Source organism: Labrus mixtus, chromosome 17, assembly GCF_963584025.1.
Source record: "Labrus mixtus chromosome 17, fLabMix1.1, whole genome shotgun sequence".
Classification (NCBI taxonomy): Eukaryota; Metazoa; Chordata; class Actinopteri; order Labriformes; family Labridae; genus Labrus; species Labrus mixtus.
In genome coordinates this window covers 20,530,805-20,550,760 of record NC_083628.1, presented here as the reverse complement: position 1 = coordinate 20,550,760, position 19,956 = coordinate 20,530,805, and the positions used below count along the sequence as shown (strand labels likewise).

The 19,956-nt window shown below is 42.0% G+C and overlaps 1 protein-coding gene across 1 annotated transcript in view; it reads right to left on the bottom strand.

Annotated features, from left to right (window-relative positions):
- The window catches only part of LOC132992603 (transcription factor 4-like), a 219,231-nt gene extending 200,570 nt beyond the window's left edge, over positions 1–18,661 (bottom strand). The window contains exons 1-3 of the mRNA XM_061062028.1: positions 17,749–18,661; positions 17,389–17,427; positions 12,337–12,409 (exon numbers count right to left, since the gene is read on the bottom strand). Of these exons, the coding sequence (XP_060918011.1) occupies positions 12,337–12,409; positions 17,389–17,427; positions 17,749–17,820 (184 nt within the window). The 5' untranslated portion in view covers positions 17,821–18,661. The remainder of the gene's footprint in view (positions 1–12,336; positions 12,410–17,388; positions 17,428–17,748) is intronic.
- Positions 18,662–19,956: the final 1,295 nt, after the last annotated feature.

The window sequence follows — 19,956 nt, the reverse complement described above, 5'->3', positions numbered from 1 at the left end:
TACGCCTCACATTACAGAGACAAACACAATCAGCCTTCAGGTCAGCTGTGAGAGTGTTACTCCTATTGTGTGTGGAGGTCAAATGGAGGAACCGGGATCGGAAATATGATATAAGAGCAGGAAGAAACAGTAAATGTTGAAGCTTGGATGGAAATACAGAGAGAAAAAAAGGGATCAAAACAAACAGATGACATAATGTCAGGATGTTATGCACTGAGAGAAGTGAAATAGCTTTGATTAAGGCTCGTCTGTAGAGACCGACAACATTATGAGGACAATAAACAAGTCAACAACAGTTTGCACGAGCTGAAGCTGAGGACCTCCAAGGAGACGTAGGAATGGTGGGATGAATAAGTGGAGGGGGAACAGAGAAAGGGAATACAGAAAGTGAGGATGGAAGAGGAGGAAAAGGAGGAAGAAGATCATGGGGGAAAACAGGAGGGAGGGACCAGAGGAACATGAGAAGGGAAGAGAAAGAGCAGGAAAGGGGAAATGAATACAGAGGAAATGAGGAAAAGACATAAGCTGTACCCTAAAGGACACAGCTTACAAAGGACACAGAGACTGACTAGGAAGAGGACTCAGAAATATGGAAGAGGAGGAGGAGGAGGGTGTTTACAATGAGGAAGTGATGCAGAGGGTGTGAAGAAGGAACACGATGAGTTAGGAGGTAAACAAAAATGAAAGAAGAAAAAACACGGCATAGAAGAAACAGAGGAAGGAGGAAGAAGGCCGAAAGGAGAAGAAGGAGCAGGAGTAGGAAGACAGGAGAGTAGAAGAAAGGAGGAGGAAGTGGAGGGGTGGAAGTGGTGGAGAAAAAGCGGAAGCATGAGAGTAGGGATGTTAAACGATGAATAAGAAGAAAAGGAAGCAGAGAGGGAGGAAGAGTTTAAGGGATGAAGTGGAGGAGGCTGAAGAAGAGGAGCAGGGAAAATAAAAACTGAGAAAAATAAAAGGTAAAGAAAGTAGAGAAGGCGAAGGAGGAGGAAAGAAAGGGGACCATGAAGAGCATCAGAGTGAAGGAATGAGAAGAAAAGGAAACTGAGAAGGAAGAGGACTACGAGTGAGGATATGAAGGTAGCCGATGAGGAAGAGGATCAGAATTAGAAAGGAGGAACAAGGGAGAGAGTGGATAAGGAGCTGAGTGGATGAAGAAGTAAAAAGAAAATGAGTTAGAGAAGGAAGAAGAGGAAGAGGGGGGAAGTAGAGGAGGCTGACATAGGGTGCCATAGGTAGAATGGAGGAAGTGGAGGAAGTGAAGCTAGGAAGGAGGAGTGTGTCGAGTGGAGAGGTTAAAAGATCAAAGAATGAGAAGGAAAGGAGGCAGTGAAGGAAGTCACAGGGGCGACTGAGGAAAAGAACTAGAAAGGTTAGAAAGGAAGAGGAGGAGAAAGAACACAAGGAAGAAACAAGAGGGAGAAGTCGGAGAAGAATAAGATTGAACCTTGAACCTTGGACAGGAAACCTGGTACTGTAGGTCTGAGGCTTAAAGGATGAAGGAATAGAAATTAAAAAAAATGGTACAGAAGGAAGAGGAGGACTAGCGTGGAAGTGAAGGAGGCTGAAAAGGATGAGTAGTTAGAGGAAGGAGACGTAGTAGGAATCAGCTGCAACACATTTGATTCCCAAACCTTCATCTTGTCAATTAACAGCCTCAATTTTCCATAACACACTTTAGTCACTTACTAACACACATTCATATCTTACCTTTCACACAACACACAAGTTCTGAAGCCGACATTAAACTCCAAAACAATTAAGCCCGACAGACACACACACACACACACACACACACACACACACATACACTTACAAGCATAAACACACACACTGCCGCCTCCCAGAATAAGTTGCTGCCTCTAATTGGAGTGGTGTTTGTTGCGGAGAGGTGTTGAGCGTTGCTGTAATTGCCAGGCAGGCTGGTTGACGTTCGCTGTCTCTTTATTTTTTAAGGACCGGGTAATTAGGCACGGTGACTGCCATTGTGCCGCGACCGGCGCCGGTACGAGCGAACAGGTGTGGGAGCGAGCGCCGAAAACACACGACGATGACGTCACAGACCGACTGCGGCGAGAGAAGAAGAGCCGTTTATCAGAGCTGAGAGGTACCACTGTAGGAACCTGGAGATGAAGCACCCAAACCATGTTCACAGGGTTGGGTGAGGGGGGGGGGGGGGGGCAAGTTATCAGGCAGCTGATTGGAGGGAATGAGTAGGGGAAGCAACATAAAAGAGCTTGTGAATATAACCAATCAGTCAACAAGAGTAAAGCTAAGCAATGCTTTGACCTAAACATCTGCTAACATCATCTGTAAATCTCAGTTACTAACCACATCTTTTCCCTGGAGCTCCTGAGCTCTCTCAGGTTCCTCAGGATCGGTGGTAGACGGGCCTGAACAAATGGTAAATGCAGCAGGAGCAATTCGGGGGTTAGGTGTATTGCCCAAGGACACATCGGACATTCTGACTAACACAATAGTGTACTTTCTAGTTGTTTTTCCTTTTGTCAAATGATAAATAACCGGGAAGCGGTGTACTTCACACCGTAGTTGCCGGTGGCAGCAATAAAGAATGCACATTTACTGTTTCTGTTCAATAGGATGGATGCATAGAGTGGCATAATCTAAAAAAAAACCTGACATGGCTGTATCGGAGGTGTTTTCCAATTCTGGTTTCAGTTATCTGATAACAGGAACAGTCATCATCAGGGGAGGGGACAAAATATCAATCTGGCATCGTCGTCCTGAATCGTGTGATACTATTATCAAACTGCTGGTGCCAAATATCAATATTTCTCTTCTCAGATTTCCCACCCAAATTGTCCCACTTATTCATGACCTCTTATTGTGGCAACTACGACATGAAGGGGGGTAACGGGAACAGAATGTAAATCGACAAAGAATTAGAAGAAGAAGAAGAAAACGGCAAATAACGTCGGATAGTCGTGCAAAGAATTTAAGTCACTCATCCTGCACTTTACCTTCATTTCATATCCTTCAGTTAATCAGATATTATGATGTACCATTACATGAATTAATTATCACAGAATCACTGTTTCATGATATTACTGTTATTATTGGCCACGTATCACAAGTCATATCTCAGAGTAAGTCTGTAAATCCCACCCCGAGCTGTCATCTTACCGTCATTAAGCTTCTCATGAATGTCTATAAACAGATACCTCTATGTGAAAGCGAATAAATGCTGGTAATTCTCTTCAGATCATGCTCTTGGTTTTCCAGATTTCTAGACTTGATAGTGAACTTCTAACAGCCCACAGAGGTAGACGTCTTGTCCCCTCTCGTCAGCTACCTGGACAACGGCTCGTCACTCCCCAAGAGGCCGGATCTTTGTCAGATGATGATGAGTTCAGAAATTGGTAGAAAGCGAATTCAGATGCAGTGACAGGATGTCTGTAAGATGGGATGGACGTCTACTAATCAGGCTACCACAGTTGCTTGCTGAAACATCTTGAGTGCTTCACAGGTAATGAACGGTTTCCATTCTGAACACTCCCATCAGACCTTCTGCAGGTGTTCCAACAAACAAGTCACATCTGACTCACAAACAAGTCACATGAAGACCAGTAATTAAACACGTTCAATCCATCAACTTTCTGTCAGCTAATTACAAAGGGCTTCAAAAGATACAAAACACAGAGACGCTCACTGCTGGAACGCATTTTTCTTTTTCCGTCTGAAGAAATAACAAACAAAACATGAATATCTTCAGCAGTCCTTTGAGTGTACCACTCTGACATATAGAGATGTGTGTACAGGTGTGACACTACGCAGCTTGTGTTAAACAGGAAAAGAGAGATGGTCTAAAGCCCCGTTTTGACCAAAGGTCCCCAGATCTAAAAGGTTCAGGAACTTCTCTTCAAGGAACTAAAAGGTTCCTGTGGCCAATGTTGTCTGTGTTTCCACCGCTGCCTGAAGTCCCGGGAAGATTATGCAAATCAGGCTGTATTGCTTTGCAAATGGTTTCATTGATTAACAATGGAGTCTATACTGATAGATTTGGTGGAAATGCACGGAGTTCCTTCATAAAGACCATAGTTCTGGGGGATAGTTCCTCCGGTGGAAACAGGGCTTTAGTTTGATCCCAAGGCAGAGGGGGATCTTCAGCCAGTTGTTATCCATAATGCACCATCACCCAGGTCCGCTCATACAAGAACAAGTACCTCAAGGTTCAATTTGACATCACTCTCAGCTGGTGGACTCATGTGGACCCTGCTGGAGGACTGCAACAGGGGATGTTTTTTTTTATGTGGACTGAGAGTCAATGGAGTTGAGCAAGGTTTATGACGATTATGGCCTAGTGGTTAGATCGCGCCCCATGTGTGGAGGCTATACTCCTCAAAGGGGGGCGTCCCAGGTTCAAGTCAGACCTATGGCTGCTTTCCCACATGTTATTCCCCACTCTCTCTCCTGATTTCCTGCTCTATCCTCTGTCCTAACTTAATGAAGGCAAACTGCAAAAAAGGAAATCAAACTTTTCTATGGAGTATGTTTAATTTCTATCAAAGCTTATTTTTGTCTTATAAGATGATTGTGAAGGATTTAATGATTAGCATAGATTCACAGAAAAATCCTCTGGGAATCATGGGAGTATCAACAGTACCTGAGCAGACAGAAGAGCAATATTATTAGCTTTCTGTTGTCCAGATGAACTTTGTTTTCTTCCCTGCATGTGAGGGAACTACATCACATCTGATTCAAATCTGCATCACCAGCGATGGTGAAAAACAAAAATAACTTCTGCTTTGGACCGCAATGCCTCTCACGGTTACTGTCTTCCTCTAACGTTTCACCATTTTACTCTTTTTATCTAAAATCACTTCTGCTTTGTCGTCAACTATCTGCCTTAATGTGGAGAAAAGGGCGCAGAGGGATTCCTCTGTTTCACCTGCAGTCCTTTGATGGATGTGGCAAACCACCTTTACTACATCTCCACCCCGTATAAAGAACTCAAAGAGAGGAGGTGTTCAGAAACTACATTTCCCCCTCCCCAGCCTCTTCAATGGGAGCACTATGACAAGAATCTCAAAGAGACACACTTACATAAACCAAAAAGTACTTAAAAACTTGACATCTTAATTAAGCTAAGTTAGAGAGACTAATCTTGACAGAGAATAAAAACTAACCTAAACCCGGCAGCTCAGCACGTCTCTGGATCGTCTTTGGGGAAAACATATGGAGCTCCGACTCGGTAGCGAGCCGGCCCGTCGAAGCAAGCTGCACGTCAATCTCCTGAGCTTTGAGAAAAAAAAAACCCACAAATCCACTCCGAGTTCTCACAGACGCTAACCTTGAAATCACTGCCATTATTAGGAGAGTCATTATTAGCATTAGAAAAGCAAATGGGGCTAATAATATTTGCCATTATGGCTAAAAACGCTTATTAATCCCTAATCCGCACCACAATTAAGAGCATGGCTGGGTGTTTTTGTGAGTCGTTCTGCGCCTCCTCGTCGGGAAACGAGACAATTTAACCGCCTCAGAGGCAGAGAGAAGTGGGAGGGAGAGGTATTAAGCAACTGGCTCCTGCTACTCCGTCTCTATTTTGAAAGCGATCAGCCGGCTTGTTTTTGAGTGACAGGCGTAACAGAGGCAGATTTGACTGGATAGAGACAAGAGGGTGTCGGTGGGGGCGTCGCTCGCCGCGTTGAAGCGCGTTATCTGTCTCGGTACAAGTGCATCAAATCAAACGGCAGAGGGGATATTATTAAAGCAGCCCCCTTTTTCTCTCGACTGTGAACTGTGACTTAATAAGCTATGCCAATTAGGGGAACAAAAATCAGGCGTGCCATCGGGGCTTCTATCTATCCTTGCCCAAATTTCTCAGCTAATGCGTGAAGCTCACTGGCAGCGGCGGCGGCAGCGTGGCGGTGTGTGATTCTGTTTGGCTTTGACAAGAAGAAGAAGAAGAAGAAGAAGAAGAAGAAGAGAGGAAGAGGCAGCAGGGACAAAAATAATATAAAACAGGGAAAAGCTTATTGATTTTGTGATCTTCCAAAGAGCTGATGTCTTTGTTTTTGTTTTTTTTTAATCTGCTGATATTCTATAAATGTGAGCGTGGCTGCTTGTCATGTGAGCTCTGTGATTGACGGGCGACCGGTCCAGGGTGCAACCCCGCCTCTCGCCCAATGACAGCTGGGATCGGCTCCAGCCACTGTGACCCCGAACTGTTAAAGCGGTATAGATAATGCATGGATGGATGATGATATTCTTTATTATTCTTTTGGCCAGAGATCCTCCACTAACATCATCACTTGATGATCTTTCTAACAAGTGTTGTCTGTTTCTCTTTGGTCTGATTAACTTCCTTCCACCAGGGACTTCACAAACATGTTATTAGCCTGTGACCTGTGAGCTCTTTGACCAAAAAGTGAACTTGCATTCTCACATAATTGGAGTCCTTATTCTGAGCCAAAGGACAAACTTTTCTGTCTTTCCTTCCGTTCTTTCATCCATCTTTGATTTTGCCCTTGTTCAGTTCCTTTCAACCTTTCCTTTCCTTCACCATTCTGACCTCTCCTTCTTTCTGTTCCTCTTCATGTTTCTATCTTCTTTCTTTCCTTCCTTCTTTCATCTTTACTTTCCCTCCTTGCTGATTTCCTTCTTACATGTTCCTCTCTTTTCATCCTTTATTTCTTTCTGCTCCCTTACCTTTCATTTCCTCCTTTTTCTTTTCCTTTTGTACTTCTCCTCTTCTCTTGTACCGCTCCCTTCCTTTCTCTCAGCCATCTTTACTTCCCTCGTCAATTCATCTTCTGGCCTTCCTGTATCACTTCCATCTTATCGTTCCTCTCTTTCATCCTTTTCTTTCTGCCTCCTCTCTTTTCCTTTCACCTGTATTTTCTTGTTTATTTTCCTTTCTTTCCTCCTTGGACTTTTCTTACCTCCCTGCTAACTTATCTCTTTAGAAAGTTTTCATTTCTTGATTTTTCTCTACCTTGTCCTCGCCTTTTTTTCAACTTATTCTTTTCTTTCTGTCTTTCTTTCTCGTACATTTTTTCCTTCCTTCTTTCCTCTTTTATGGTTTCAGTCTGCTGACACTTGAGGAAACATTTCCTCCATCTCTCATTGCCAACTTCATGTTCCATGGCAACCGGGATGATGGTTGCCCTTCCGCCCCCAAAGCTGCCTTCCCATCCCCCTTTTTGGTCCTAACAACACACTCTTTCTCTATCTCTCTCTCACTTCACACACACACGCACTCACACACACACACACTCACACATGCACACAAAGACACACAAACAGGATCATTTTCTCACAGAAACATGTAAAATCTTGTCAAATCTGACAGACATTTCTATGCTGAACACTGATTCTCTCATTTACACTCTCTCTCTCTCTCACACACACACACACACACACACACCTCAGTCCCCTTCCAACACCATTGACAGGGAGACAAACAGAGGATCTGAGAGGTTATAACAGCGTTAAAAAAAGAGGAAAAACACTGAAACCAGCCAAGACCTGAAATAGACGAGTGGCAGCGTTTTGACAGGCAGAGTGAAGCCGCCGCCGCGCTGAACGGCTTCATCCAGGAGGAGATTAGAAAACACACACAGAGTTTGAAGTGTGCATTATCTTTCCAGGGATGATCCCGAAATAAACAACAACGGCAAAATCTCCCAATAATTAAAACGCCTAATCCACTTCCTGGTTGGTGATGACCGTGGGCTGAGCGTGTCAGCCGGGACTCGTGGGGATTGTGTGGCGTTTATGTTTAGACGCTTTTTATTTTATTTTTTTTATTTCAAGGTGAATTTATCGCCAGAAATACGAGGAATTACATCGAACGAGGAGAGGGCTTCAAAAGTGAAATGCATTCACGGCATTGTGTGAAGGTTGTCACTTCAAAATTCAACCTTTACATGATTTCCATGTTTGTAGAAAAAATGTCATTTCTTATCCTCAAAAGCATCAGATGAAGCAAATCCTAAAGCTGTTTTTATCCCGGGCCGCTCTGTGTGACTGACATGTTATTTTTACACCTCTGTGTTTCTCGCTTTCATCCAGCCTCTTGTCTCCTTTATGTCCTGATTCTGCTGTTGATGTTGTCTTGTTAAGCCCTGTTTACCAACCTCCACCTATTTCACCAATTATACAGGGACAAACTGTGCTCTTTGTTTTGGGAAATTTATGCATGCTGGCAAAAGTTTTTTATTTTTTGCCTCGTTTCTTCATTTACATAAAACATGTTTCATTTTAAGCTTTGGGCGTATTTTGTTAGGAAACATTCTTACTTATTACAAGAAAAAATATTTCATTTGGACTACTTTGGCTTCCTTTTGGTCTCCACTGATCACTCCTGTATACTTTTTTTTGGGGGGGGGGGGTTGGGCCCTTTAATACCTTTATTTTAGAGATACTGTGGATAGAGTTGGAAATCAAGGAGAGAGAGAGAGAGAGAGAGGGGCCGCAGGTCAGATTCGAGCCCGGGCCGCACGCTTGGTGGTCCACAGCCTCCGCACATGGGGTGTGTGCACTAAGCACTAGGCTACCGGCTCCCCCGCCTGTATCCTTTAGGTGATTTTGTTTTTCATGGTTTCTCTTGTAGCCCTGAATTTTGAGGGCTGCAGTGAAAAATCAATACTGCAATATACCATAATCCAAACGTTAGTGCCACATCAATATGTTAATACGGCGCTGGTAATTTGACGTCACGATTTAGACCAGGAACTCTTTCGTAGTTTATGAAAAATCAAACTCTTAAAAAAGGGTTCTTTGTGCATCTTTTTACAAGCCGCTTTGTGGCCTCTGAGCAGCTGCTTCGTCAAGTTCAGCCTCAAGACAATTATGTGTTTGAAGTTCTTAAAGTATACTTGAATATTTATTTATAAGATATGATTCATTTATCCGATTAAGGGACACTGAATTGTTGAGCATAACTTGTATTTTTTAATATGAGTGTAAATGTCTCCACTCCAGCATCTCTAAATGTTTTCTTTTCTTTTACTTTTCTAACATCTAAAGCAGCGTCTGACACATGAACCCGCGTGGACCTGATTCAGAGCCAGCGTGTCCCCACTCCTGTCCTCGCCCCAGCCTTTGGAAACCGCTGCTCTTGAGGTTGGTGTAGGTCTATAGAGTTCTAATTAGCTGCATTCACAAACAGCGGCGGGCTCATCAAAATGCCGAGGCCTGCAGAAAGCCACAGCAGGGGTGAGCACAGTGAGTGTGTGTTTGCTGGTGTGTGTGTGTGTGTGTGTGTGTGTGTGTGTGTGTGTGTGTGTGTGTGTGTGTGTGTGTGTGTGTGTGTGTGTGTGTGTGTTGAATCTTGTACAAGTGGGTGTTTAGATGTGTGTGTGCACGGGAACCAGAGTGTGATTTGTGTGCAGGGCTGAGTGCATGTGTGTGTGACACCAATGTGTGTTCCTGAATCAAAAGGGGAAAGAAAAAAGAAAATGAAGATTCACTTCGAAGCAGCAAACCGAGGCCCAACAACCGCAACAAATTCTACAAAAACTCGCCTTTTTTTTTTCCTCAAACGGGTAACATTCACCGTCCTTTCTCACATTTGTATGCACGGCACAGGAGCAAACAACACTTCCGAACCACAGAGCACAAACAACAACAACCACACAACGAAGCAGTAAACAAAGAAGACGTCTCGACATCTCTCTGTTTTCCAGCCAACAAACAAAATGGCTTCCGAGGCGCCGTTTAGAGGCAAATAAGACGAGCGGCAGAAACAGAAACGGATCGGATGTTTTCTGTGAAAAGCTTCCAGAAACATTATTTTTTTTTTTTTTTTTTGAAAGAAGTCTCCTCCTGTTCTGCAGAACAGAGACGGAGCTCGCCTGGTATCGGCTGAGGACGTTACAGAACTCTCAGTAACGATACAATCTGGGAAAGTACACAAGGGAAAAGCAGCAACCTCACACATGATCACAGCAGAGAGGTAAAATATATAGAGATGAACATCAAACCATAGACACAGCAGGAGAAAGAGTGAAGAATCAAGGTGGAGAATTATCAGCTAGTTGAGCACTACCAATAGTTTTGTACTTCTGTGATATCAGTCAACATGTGTCTACAATATCAGCCAATATTTTGATCAAAATCACAGTCTTTTTCCAAAACATAACAAGTCACTTCTGAGCATAAACATGACAAAACTACGACCATTTTGCCTCAAGTTTATTGCTGTTGCACATCTGAAACTTGTAAAATCTGACGTGCTTCAACAAGCTTTATCTTAAAAGTCTAACCAATTAATTGCCTAATCATTATCACTCACATGACCCCTTTAAAGTCAAACAGGACTGTGCATGTCCTTTATGTCCAACTTGCCAATAGAGAGCCTGGCATGTCCAATACTAATGATACAGGGAGTTCCTAGATTGGCATATATTGAAGAATAGAGTCTCTGACCATGCTGCTGCATTTAAACAGTTAAAAGTGTTGATTGTCAGTTAATAAGAAAATTGGCCATCAATTCAGCAATCTCTGATTTTTCTCTTTATATTTACAAAAGTATTGTGATAGTCGAACCTCGGATACAGGAGGAACCATGCAGATTCCATTCTGGTGTTAGGACAGTGGATTAACAATTTGGTCTCACAGGGCTCCTTGGGGGGGGCATGGAAGTTTGTCCTTCTAGTCTAAATGTGTTTTGTGGACTGATGACCAATGACCATGCAGTCATGTGTGGGGGTACTAAGGGAATATGGGGTCACAGGGCCATTGCTACCAGCCATCCAGTCCTGGAGACCCACATCCTTGGCACAAAGTCAACACGTTCACAGTGAGTATTAACCTTCACCAGGGTTGCCCCTTGTCACTGATTCTGTTTGTGATTTTTACGGACAGGATCTCAAGGTGCAGCCAGGGGGAAGGAGGGTTTGTGTTTTTGGGGGGTTAAAATCTCATCTCTGCTCTTTGCAGATGATACTGTTCTGTTGGCTTCGTCAGGCCCAGACCTCCAGCAGGTATTGGGGCAGTTGCAGCCAAGTGAGAAGCAGTTGTGCGTTGCACAATTGGTGGTGTGGAACGAGTCTTAGTAAGGATGACCGTGCAGGTTTTCTTTACCTCTGCTGCATCGCTCAACTAGCATCGTTCTCATGGATGAGTTTTCCCATGGAGAGCAAAAGTTATTCTGATGGTGGTGTAAGAAACTGACCCTATCAATCAATAGTATACTGATTCCTTATTGGCTTCAGTACTGTGTGGTCCAAAAAGGAAACTGACCTACAGGATACAACTATAAATGAATCCATCTCAACACAATTAATCAGCAAAGTGACTGACTGATTTACACATAAGTTCATGTCCTTACTGATATATAAGTGCATGTGAGAGAGTAAACAAAGATGATTGACAGAATGATTAAATTAAGAAACAGCTAAATATCTGACAAGTGAACTACTGACAGCAATGTTTATGATCACATTCAGACACTCACAACCATGAAATGTTAAAGTCCACCACGTCCCACCTCTGATAAAAAAAACTAAACCGTGCATTAACAACAACAACAAAACCACTGGGAAGAAAAACACAGCGAGCTGATCTCCGCAATCCACTCACACACAGAGGCAGGAAAGAATGAGAGCAGCAAGTCTGAAAAACAGGAAGTCTCCTTCAGAAATCAACTGAAGCAGCTGAAAAACAAACATGTTGCACCAAAAAAAATAAAAAATCACAACATCACCCACTGAATGTATACAACACAGAATTCATATGTTGTTTAGTATGATGGAATATAACAACAAATACAACAGGTTAGCATAGAAAAACGTGTAACAGGTGAAAGTACCCAATGTGTATCAATCCACCACTGAAAATAGATCCTACAAAAATCGCTGTTTACCGTTGTTTGAGTAGCATTCACCAAAACTAGAGGCCAGTGATCATATTTCAAAAAAATAATTATAATTTCTTAATCAAATTTTTGGTAGGAAATATTAAGGTCAGGTCAGAGTGCCATGGACAGTTATGAGTATACAGAAATGGACTAACATGTCATATCAAAGCAACACAATCAGTCCAGGCCTCCACACTGATTGGGAAACATTTAACATTTTGAGCTACACTTAGTAGCTGAAAAACTCCAAACAGCATCAACATCAAGGCCAACCACAAGGATTCAAAGAAGTAACAGAATAAAAAAAAATGTCCTTGAATCAAAAAGTGATCCACAAAGCAGAACAGCAGAATCAAATCCTGAAACTGCATCTTCATGTTCAGAACATGGTTACCAACACTTGGAAATTTAAACAGCAAGCCAAGCAGCAGCGAGCAGGTGTAAGAAAAGGGGGGAAGAAGGGGGAGAAGAAGACGGCAGTAGGGTGAAAAAAAGAGAGAAGGATGACGTACTTGAGCCGGAGAAATGTCCGCTCCCCAGGGAGGTTGGGCCGTTCTTTCCACTGCTAACAGGAGGGGAAAACATCTACAAGACAAATAGAGCACACATTACCTCCGAGAGCATTGACACTGCAGACAGCAAGACACATCTCTACAGAAACATGACTGCAGCTACGCATGAAAAGCTTCATTCCAAAACGGCGGGCCAAGATTGGCCTGAAAGATGCTGCTGCCAAAATCTGAGCACATTACGGTCTTTGTAGAAAATGTTTTGAATTTGAGTCTTACTTCTTTATTTGATTTGATTGAGCTTTATTCTGCTTTAAAATATGTTTATATTTCGCCTTGGAAAGAAACTCTTCTTGCAAATATATCATGAAAACAAAAAGGTCGATTATCACTGAGGCTGGGTATAGCACAAATACTTTTTAGTCCTAATGCCAGACAGATACTACTGCCAAGACCAGAGGGGATGTCAAGATCTTTTTATTTGGGTACCAAGTCATGACCAACAAGGCTCAACTCAAAACCAAGAGGTCCAGAGTCAAGTCGCCATCAGGACAAGCACGTCTTCAGTCCCGTGAAAAAACGCAGGTCTCAAGTAAATAAGTCCCAGGTAAATTCAAAGTAAGCCCAGAAAAAACAAGTCCCAAATTACTAAGTCCCAAAAGAGCAAGCCTCAAGTTAGTAAGTCCATAGTAGGTCAGTCTGCAGTGAGTAACTAAGTTCGGAGCAGCTAAATCCTGAGTAAGTACAGTAAGTTCACAGCAACTAAGTCTCAAATTACAAAGCCCCAGGTCACCAAGCCTTAAGTACGTCCAAAGTGAGTCAGTCTTGAGTGAGTCCCCAGTTAACTGTGTAAATTGTGTAACTTAGTCCTCAGTTTTTAAGTCCTAAGTAAGTTGAAAATAAGAAGTCTCTGTAAGAAAGGCCCCAATCAGTCCTGAGAAAGTCAAGGGTAACCCTTGGTAAGTGAGCCCTGAGGAAGTTAACACCAGAATGAGCCCCGACTGACTTTATCAAAAGTCACTAGGTCCCATGTAAGTTCAGAATAAGAAAGTCCTAAAGAAGTAAATCCAAATTGAGTAATTCTTAAGTAAGTCTTGGGTAGCTTAGTACTCATTAGGTCAAGAGTAATCCCACAAGAAGTCAACCCTGAGGATGGAAATCTGAGGGAAATTATGGGATAATGTAGACCAAGGTAGGCCTGAGTAGGTAAATCCCAAGTAGGTATTGGGTGACTTAGTCCCAAATCAATAAATCCCTAGTAAGTCCAGAATAATTCAGCCCTGAGTAAGTAAGCCCCGGGTAAATCATGGTTAAATTAACCCTGCATATATCCAGAATAAGTCTGATGTAAGTAATTGAAGTCCCAGTTAAATGATACTTGAGTAGGGAAGTCCTAAATGAGCCATGGCCTGGTCCCAAGTGGCTTGGTGTCAATTGAGTCTGAGGAGTCAGTCCCTAGTAACTGAGTCCAGAGTAATTCCAAAATAAGTCAGTCCTGAGTGTTTAAGTCTAGGGTAAATTAACCCTGCATTAATCTAGGACAAGTCTGATGTGAGTACAGAAGTCCCAGGAAAGTAAGGACTGAATCAGTAAGTTTCAAGTACGTCATGGGTAACATAGGTCAAGTCACTAAATCCCTAGTAAGTCCAAAGTCCTGTAAGTCTAGAGTAAGTCTCGGGTAGGTCAGGTCTTGATAACTGAGTCAAGTCCCCAGAAGTTAAAGCCTGATGAAGTCATCCCTGAGTAAGTCCTGAATCAGTCAGATCAGAGTAAGTAAGGCCTGACTTAATAAAGCCAGATTATAGGTCCAGGTCATGTCCCAGATCAAGTCAAAATAAACCCTGAGGCATCTCAAGTGTCAGGAGAGGACAAGTCTCAGGTCAAGTCCAGCGTCAAAGCCAACTAGTCCCAAACCAAGTCCAAGTCCTTGACTCTTTGAGTTTACTCCTTAACGAGCCAATGGGCTTAAAAATTATTTCAAACATGATGTCTTACCAAAACACCTTCATTAAATTACACTGAGCATTCAAAATTAATATCTACGACACATTTACAGTCATTTATATTTGAAGGCCTTATGAATAAAACAATCAGTCAAAGTCAACCAGATAGAGTCCAGAGTCAACATTCATTGCAGTCAAAGTTGATTTGTGTAGAAGTTCTGTATAATTACAAGTCCAGTCTGAAGAGTCATGACTTTGGATGACTCTTTGTTCAGGTCATGACTCCAGTCCACACCTCTTGATTCCAGCTCTTGGTAATTGAATTTTTGGAATATTTGATTAAATGGACATATTTTGGTTTATGTTGAAATTGATTGAGATTTGATACCCAGCCTTAATGATCCCACAGACCCTCAGCTCAGAGCTGAACACAGATATGAAGAGTTCAATTTCCAAAATACAGTGGGAACATTTTAGGGGAAGCAGAAAGAAATCAAAAATCCTCACTCAGCAACAGGATCAGTTTAATCACCTGCTCACCTTTAATACAAAATGCTTCAAAAGTGTCACCGAATGTTTGACAGCTCATTTTGGAATGAAACGCTTCATATCTACTTCATATCTGACTTTTAACACATGAGATCATCACCAGGACTATAGTGACCATCTGCTCTACACATCTACAGGAAAATCAAGGCCACACTGTGACAGAGACTGAAGCTGAATGCTTACTGTAAGAGCTACTATAAAGCTTCACAAAGACACACTTGACTCTTTAAAAGTGAGACAGCTGACCCCGATTGATAACCTCTCTGGATAAAGATCAGGCCCCTGTGTCGGTGTGTCTGACGGTGACAGCTCAGTGAGTGTAGAAGCTTCACACTTCCAGACGCTAAAGGATTTAGATTTTTATTTTATTTTATTCCCAGTTGACCAAAATGTAAGTGAATTAAACCCTAAATAGAACAAATTATTTGTCTCTCTTTGTTCTTAGCACGGCCTGCGGGGCCTTTAAGTGCGTACGAGGCAGCTTGTGTATCTCCCTCAAGGCTGCATCAAATGACGAGAAAACAACTGTGTGCAAGATAAAAAGATCCGATTCTGATTATTAGCAGGTCTATCGATATCCCAGCCGAAGCCTCTCGAGCTGCCGGTGTCAGCTTGTGGGCGTGCAAAGACAGATGATCGCATAAATTAATGCGAGCGGCCTGCGTTGATAATGAGAAGAGACGCACTCTTGCTGCTGCTGCTGCTGCTCTCCTTTGTTTGAACGCTTTTCAAGAAGGATCATTGAAGACGGACTGATTGACATTTTTTGGAAACCTGTTCATAATCTATGTGAGGAAATATTGGCGATAATATTCTTGTGATGTGTGTCAGGGACTCGATTATCTTTCTTTACAATTAAAGGTTTTTTGATTTTATTTTTGCACTTTTTTCATAATCATATAATGTTTCTGCAGAGTGACTTAAGAGCATTAATTAAGGACTTTATTGGGATTTAACTGGACTTGATTATATTTTTGATACCTTAAAGATTTAATTAGTTTTATAGAATATGAAACGGTATACACAACTTTATGTTTGTGCTGCATCAAAACATATACTGTGTAAATATATATATTTTAGTATTACCACTATATTGCAATAAAGATTGATCATGTTTGATTTTGTAATACTGTATCATTTTTATTCCAATAAAATATCACTATAACCTTAAAAAAAATGATCCAACAATAAATACAATGTGATTTTATTGAAATAAATGTACCCATGTTGTTTCTTAAATGTTGTAATAATGACTTGGGAACACATGTGTACCATCACATAAAGACTGTGCAGTTATTATATTGAACTTTTATCATTTATAATACCTCTTAATTCACTTATTTTACATGCAGGCCTATTGAAGCCATGGTGAGACATATTCTTTTATTACCGTAATATTCCTAACAACAGTGATCTGCTTGTGCATCCTTTGCACAACATCTCACAATAACAGTGCTATTACAGAGCCATTGTACTCATAGATTAATATGTTATTGTGTGTTGATACACACTGTATGATCTGAGAGGAAAATCCCTATAGGGGATTATTGTGTTGTTCTAATAATAGCTTTAACATCTATGATATTTGTACATTTCTATAATACTGTCATATCATCTGATACAGTGTGTCTGTGTGTGTGTGCATGTGTGTGAATGTGTGTGTGTTGTGTGCGCAGGCCTCAGCTGGGATCTGATTATATTTTTTCATTGCATTAATGTTTCTGTATCGATCGAGAGGTACACCTATAAAGATATTTTCACCCTTTTTTCATCTACATCAGCATCATCACAAACCTCATTCATTAAAATTAAGGATGAATCTCAGGTTATTCACTTTTATTACCTCGTGCTTTCTCTAAAGAAAACCTTCACCATCACTCCCATTGGGTGGCAAGCTAACTGTGATTTTAATCATTGCATTAATGTTCTTAGAAGAAGTCTCGTAGTAAAATTTTGTAATTTTGTTTCCTATTTCTGCTTCTCATTCAGCATCATTCCTGCAGCAGATAGTTCTGTTTTTCACAGTCCCCATGTTTTCTCTCTATGTTTTATAAATAGGATTAATGTTAAGTCCGTTTTTTCTTTTTTATTTGGGGATGTTGGCTTCTTTTTTTTCTTCTCTCCCTCCTCCTCTTCAGACCAAAGTTGCTCCCAGAGGAGGAGAGGCGCAGAGAAAACATGGCCGAGAGCGGGGACACTGTTTCCTGCCCATCGAGTTCACAACTGTTCTGTTTTTTGTTTTTTTTAAACGTGAACTTTTAAAGGGAGTGATGAGTTTGGCCATTTAACAGCCTGCTGCAGGAACATTTCATCTGCGCTAAGAAAGTGTGACACATTTCTCTCTGATCGGCTGCCTGCCTGCCTGTCTGTCTGTCTGTCTGTCATGCAGGTTCATGAATCAACATCGAGCCTTCTTGAGTCTGAAATATTCTGTTCAACACGGTGCAGAGTGCATAAACTCACACAGACAATAAAAAAAGAAACATTTCATAAAATCCTCACAAGGGCAAAAGAAATCAGGCTACACATGAAGGAAAAAAGGACTTAAAATGAGATATACTACCATGGATGTTGGGAACATTTTCAAATCGCTGTTTCGCATCTATAAGACAACAAAATTACTAATGCAGCATCACAATTCTCTGCACACACACACAAACAAAAATGAAATTTACAAAACCAACAATATGCACTGACTTTTCTGAAAGTTAGTCTACATAAAAACACACAACTTCTGTGCTAAATAGTTGCAAGACTGAGTGGAAATATGCAGGTTATGTGCCGTGCAACTATAAATGTAAACAGAGGTCGCTGTATGAAGCCTACAGGACGCGTTTAATTTCTCTTTACGGCTGTGCTGTCATGATTCTAGTCTGCATATTTATTAATAAAAGAAGAAAAAGAAGAAGGTGCACTCGCTTACCGCGCTGAAATCCAGTAAGTCACTCAGTTCCTTGTCTGTTCCCAAAGCTGCCATCCGCTGTTGATGATGCATTTTAGCAAAATCGCACGGACCCTAAAACATGGAAACAAATGGAGAGATAGATCGATAGAGGAGGACAGGTAGACAGATTGATAGATGGAGAGATAGAGGGAGGGAGAGGAGAGAAGAGAGGAGGAAGACCTCGGCTTGTGTTTGCGCACCGCTCCGCTCCCGGATCTCTTTTTCCTCCACAGCGAAATAAATCCAGTAAAACAAGCTCAGAGCCTCGATCACAAATCTAGTTTTCTTTCATCCTCGGAGCTCAGTCCCGGGTTCCTGGTGTTGGCAGCAGGAAATAAATCGCAAGAGGAAAAAAAAAAAACTGACAGGAAATAAAAGACTCGGGGGGCAACAGGACGGGAGTGTTTTCGCGTGTGTTTTGGTCTGTTTCCCCAAAAGAAGTCCGACCTCTCTCCGCGCGAAGACGCAGCTCGTCCGCCGCGGCTGAGCCTGAAACACGATATAAATAAATAACACGCCGAGTCCCCGAGAGCCTCCCAGGAAGGAAGAGAAGATCACCTCAGAAATATGTTGTGCTTGTTTTGTGTGAATGTGTCACTGGAAGAGTCCAGGCAGGGTGAGCGCTGCTCCTGACCGGGCTGAGGGTCCCCTCCGCGCGGCTGCGGGTGCTGTAGATCCCCGGGTACGCAGGACGGATCCCATGTGCGTCTGGCACAGCCTCGGTGTGATAAATGTGTTCGTGCGGCCACCTAGCTTACATTCTCGTCTAACACCGCCGCGCAGAGCACCGAGCCGCTGCTGCTGCTGCTACAGGAGAGGACGGAAAATATGCAAGAAAATAAATAAAAATTAAAGGGGGAAAAAAAAGGTTTGTTTGTTTGTTTGATTGGCTGATTGGCGCGGTGATTGGTTGGTTTGATTTGGATTGGGTTAATTGGGCTATTTGGGGTTGAAAAGGGGGATTTTTTTTGCCCCTCGGGACTTTAGGGGTCTGCACTACTCCAAACTCAAACAGCATAAGTTTGTATTTCATGTTTTGATTTATATGTTCAATACTTTATATTCCATATATGCTACATTTCTCTAAGATTCTTTTGGCTCATATTTTAGTTTTTTTGTAATCTTCTTTAGAGAATCGTTCTTCCTGTAATCATCCATTTCTATATTTCTTTTTTTTGTGCTTTTTTGTGTCTTCGTTTATCTTGGATTAAAAAGTTCATTGAAACAAGTGCAGCTCTTGACCTGCATGCATGGTAACCCCCCATCCCCCCCCCCCCCCCCCCCCCCCCCCCCCCCATGGCTCCCCAAAAAACAGCACCAAGCACGCCTCTCTGGAAATACTTTACAGTACTGTGTGTGTGTGTGTGTGTGTGTGTGTGTGTGTGTGTGTGTGTGTGTGTGTGTGCAGCCCACAGCCTGCTGGTATAAAATGACTGGCCTATTTCTGCAAATTACAGCCTGCATGTGCGGGTTCCTCTCGCAGAGGAAAAAAAAAAAGCCAGCAAAACACACAGGTGCAGGTATGACATAAAGGCTTATTTGTTGCTGTGTAAAGTGGTCCTGCCTGCTGGCTCTTCACAACCTTTCACTCTCGGACAAAGTAAAAGCCATGTAACAGCTTATAGAGGAAGCAGTGGAGAGCATCCAGAGATCCACTTATCTAAATATATAAGCGCAAGAGCATTTTAATTTGTGTTATGTTGCAGATATGGGGTTAATTTATTCAGCAACTTTTTTTTGTTTGTTATGGTGTTAATGGGACAGTGAACATAAAACACACCTGTACACTTTTATACACATGACAGGTCAACATGCAGCAGAGAGGCACTGTAAACAAGGCAGGCCCAAACACTGATTATCAACCAGATAAAGTAAAAAAAGACCCCCAAAAGGTTCAGGGTCTTAGATTCACTGTGTTTTTCTGATCTCTGATTAATTCAAAATTTGTTTGGGACATTGTGTGATGAATTTAAATATAAACAAAGGCATGCCACATATTATAAGTCAATAGCTTTGCTCTGTTTGCAGAGACATCAAGCATTGAAATGTCCTAAGAATGGCGCCTCACATTACATTTTGCCAGGTCAGTGTCGCCTTTTTAGGTCACTAAATAACCCTAAAAAACATCACATTGTTTACAACACCAGAAGACGTCAACTTAGTGAATATTAAAACTCAATATTAACT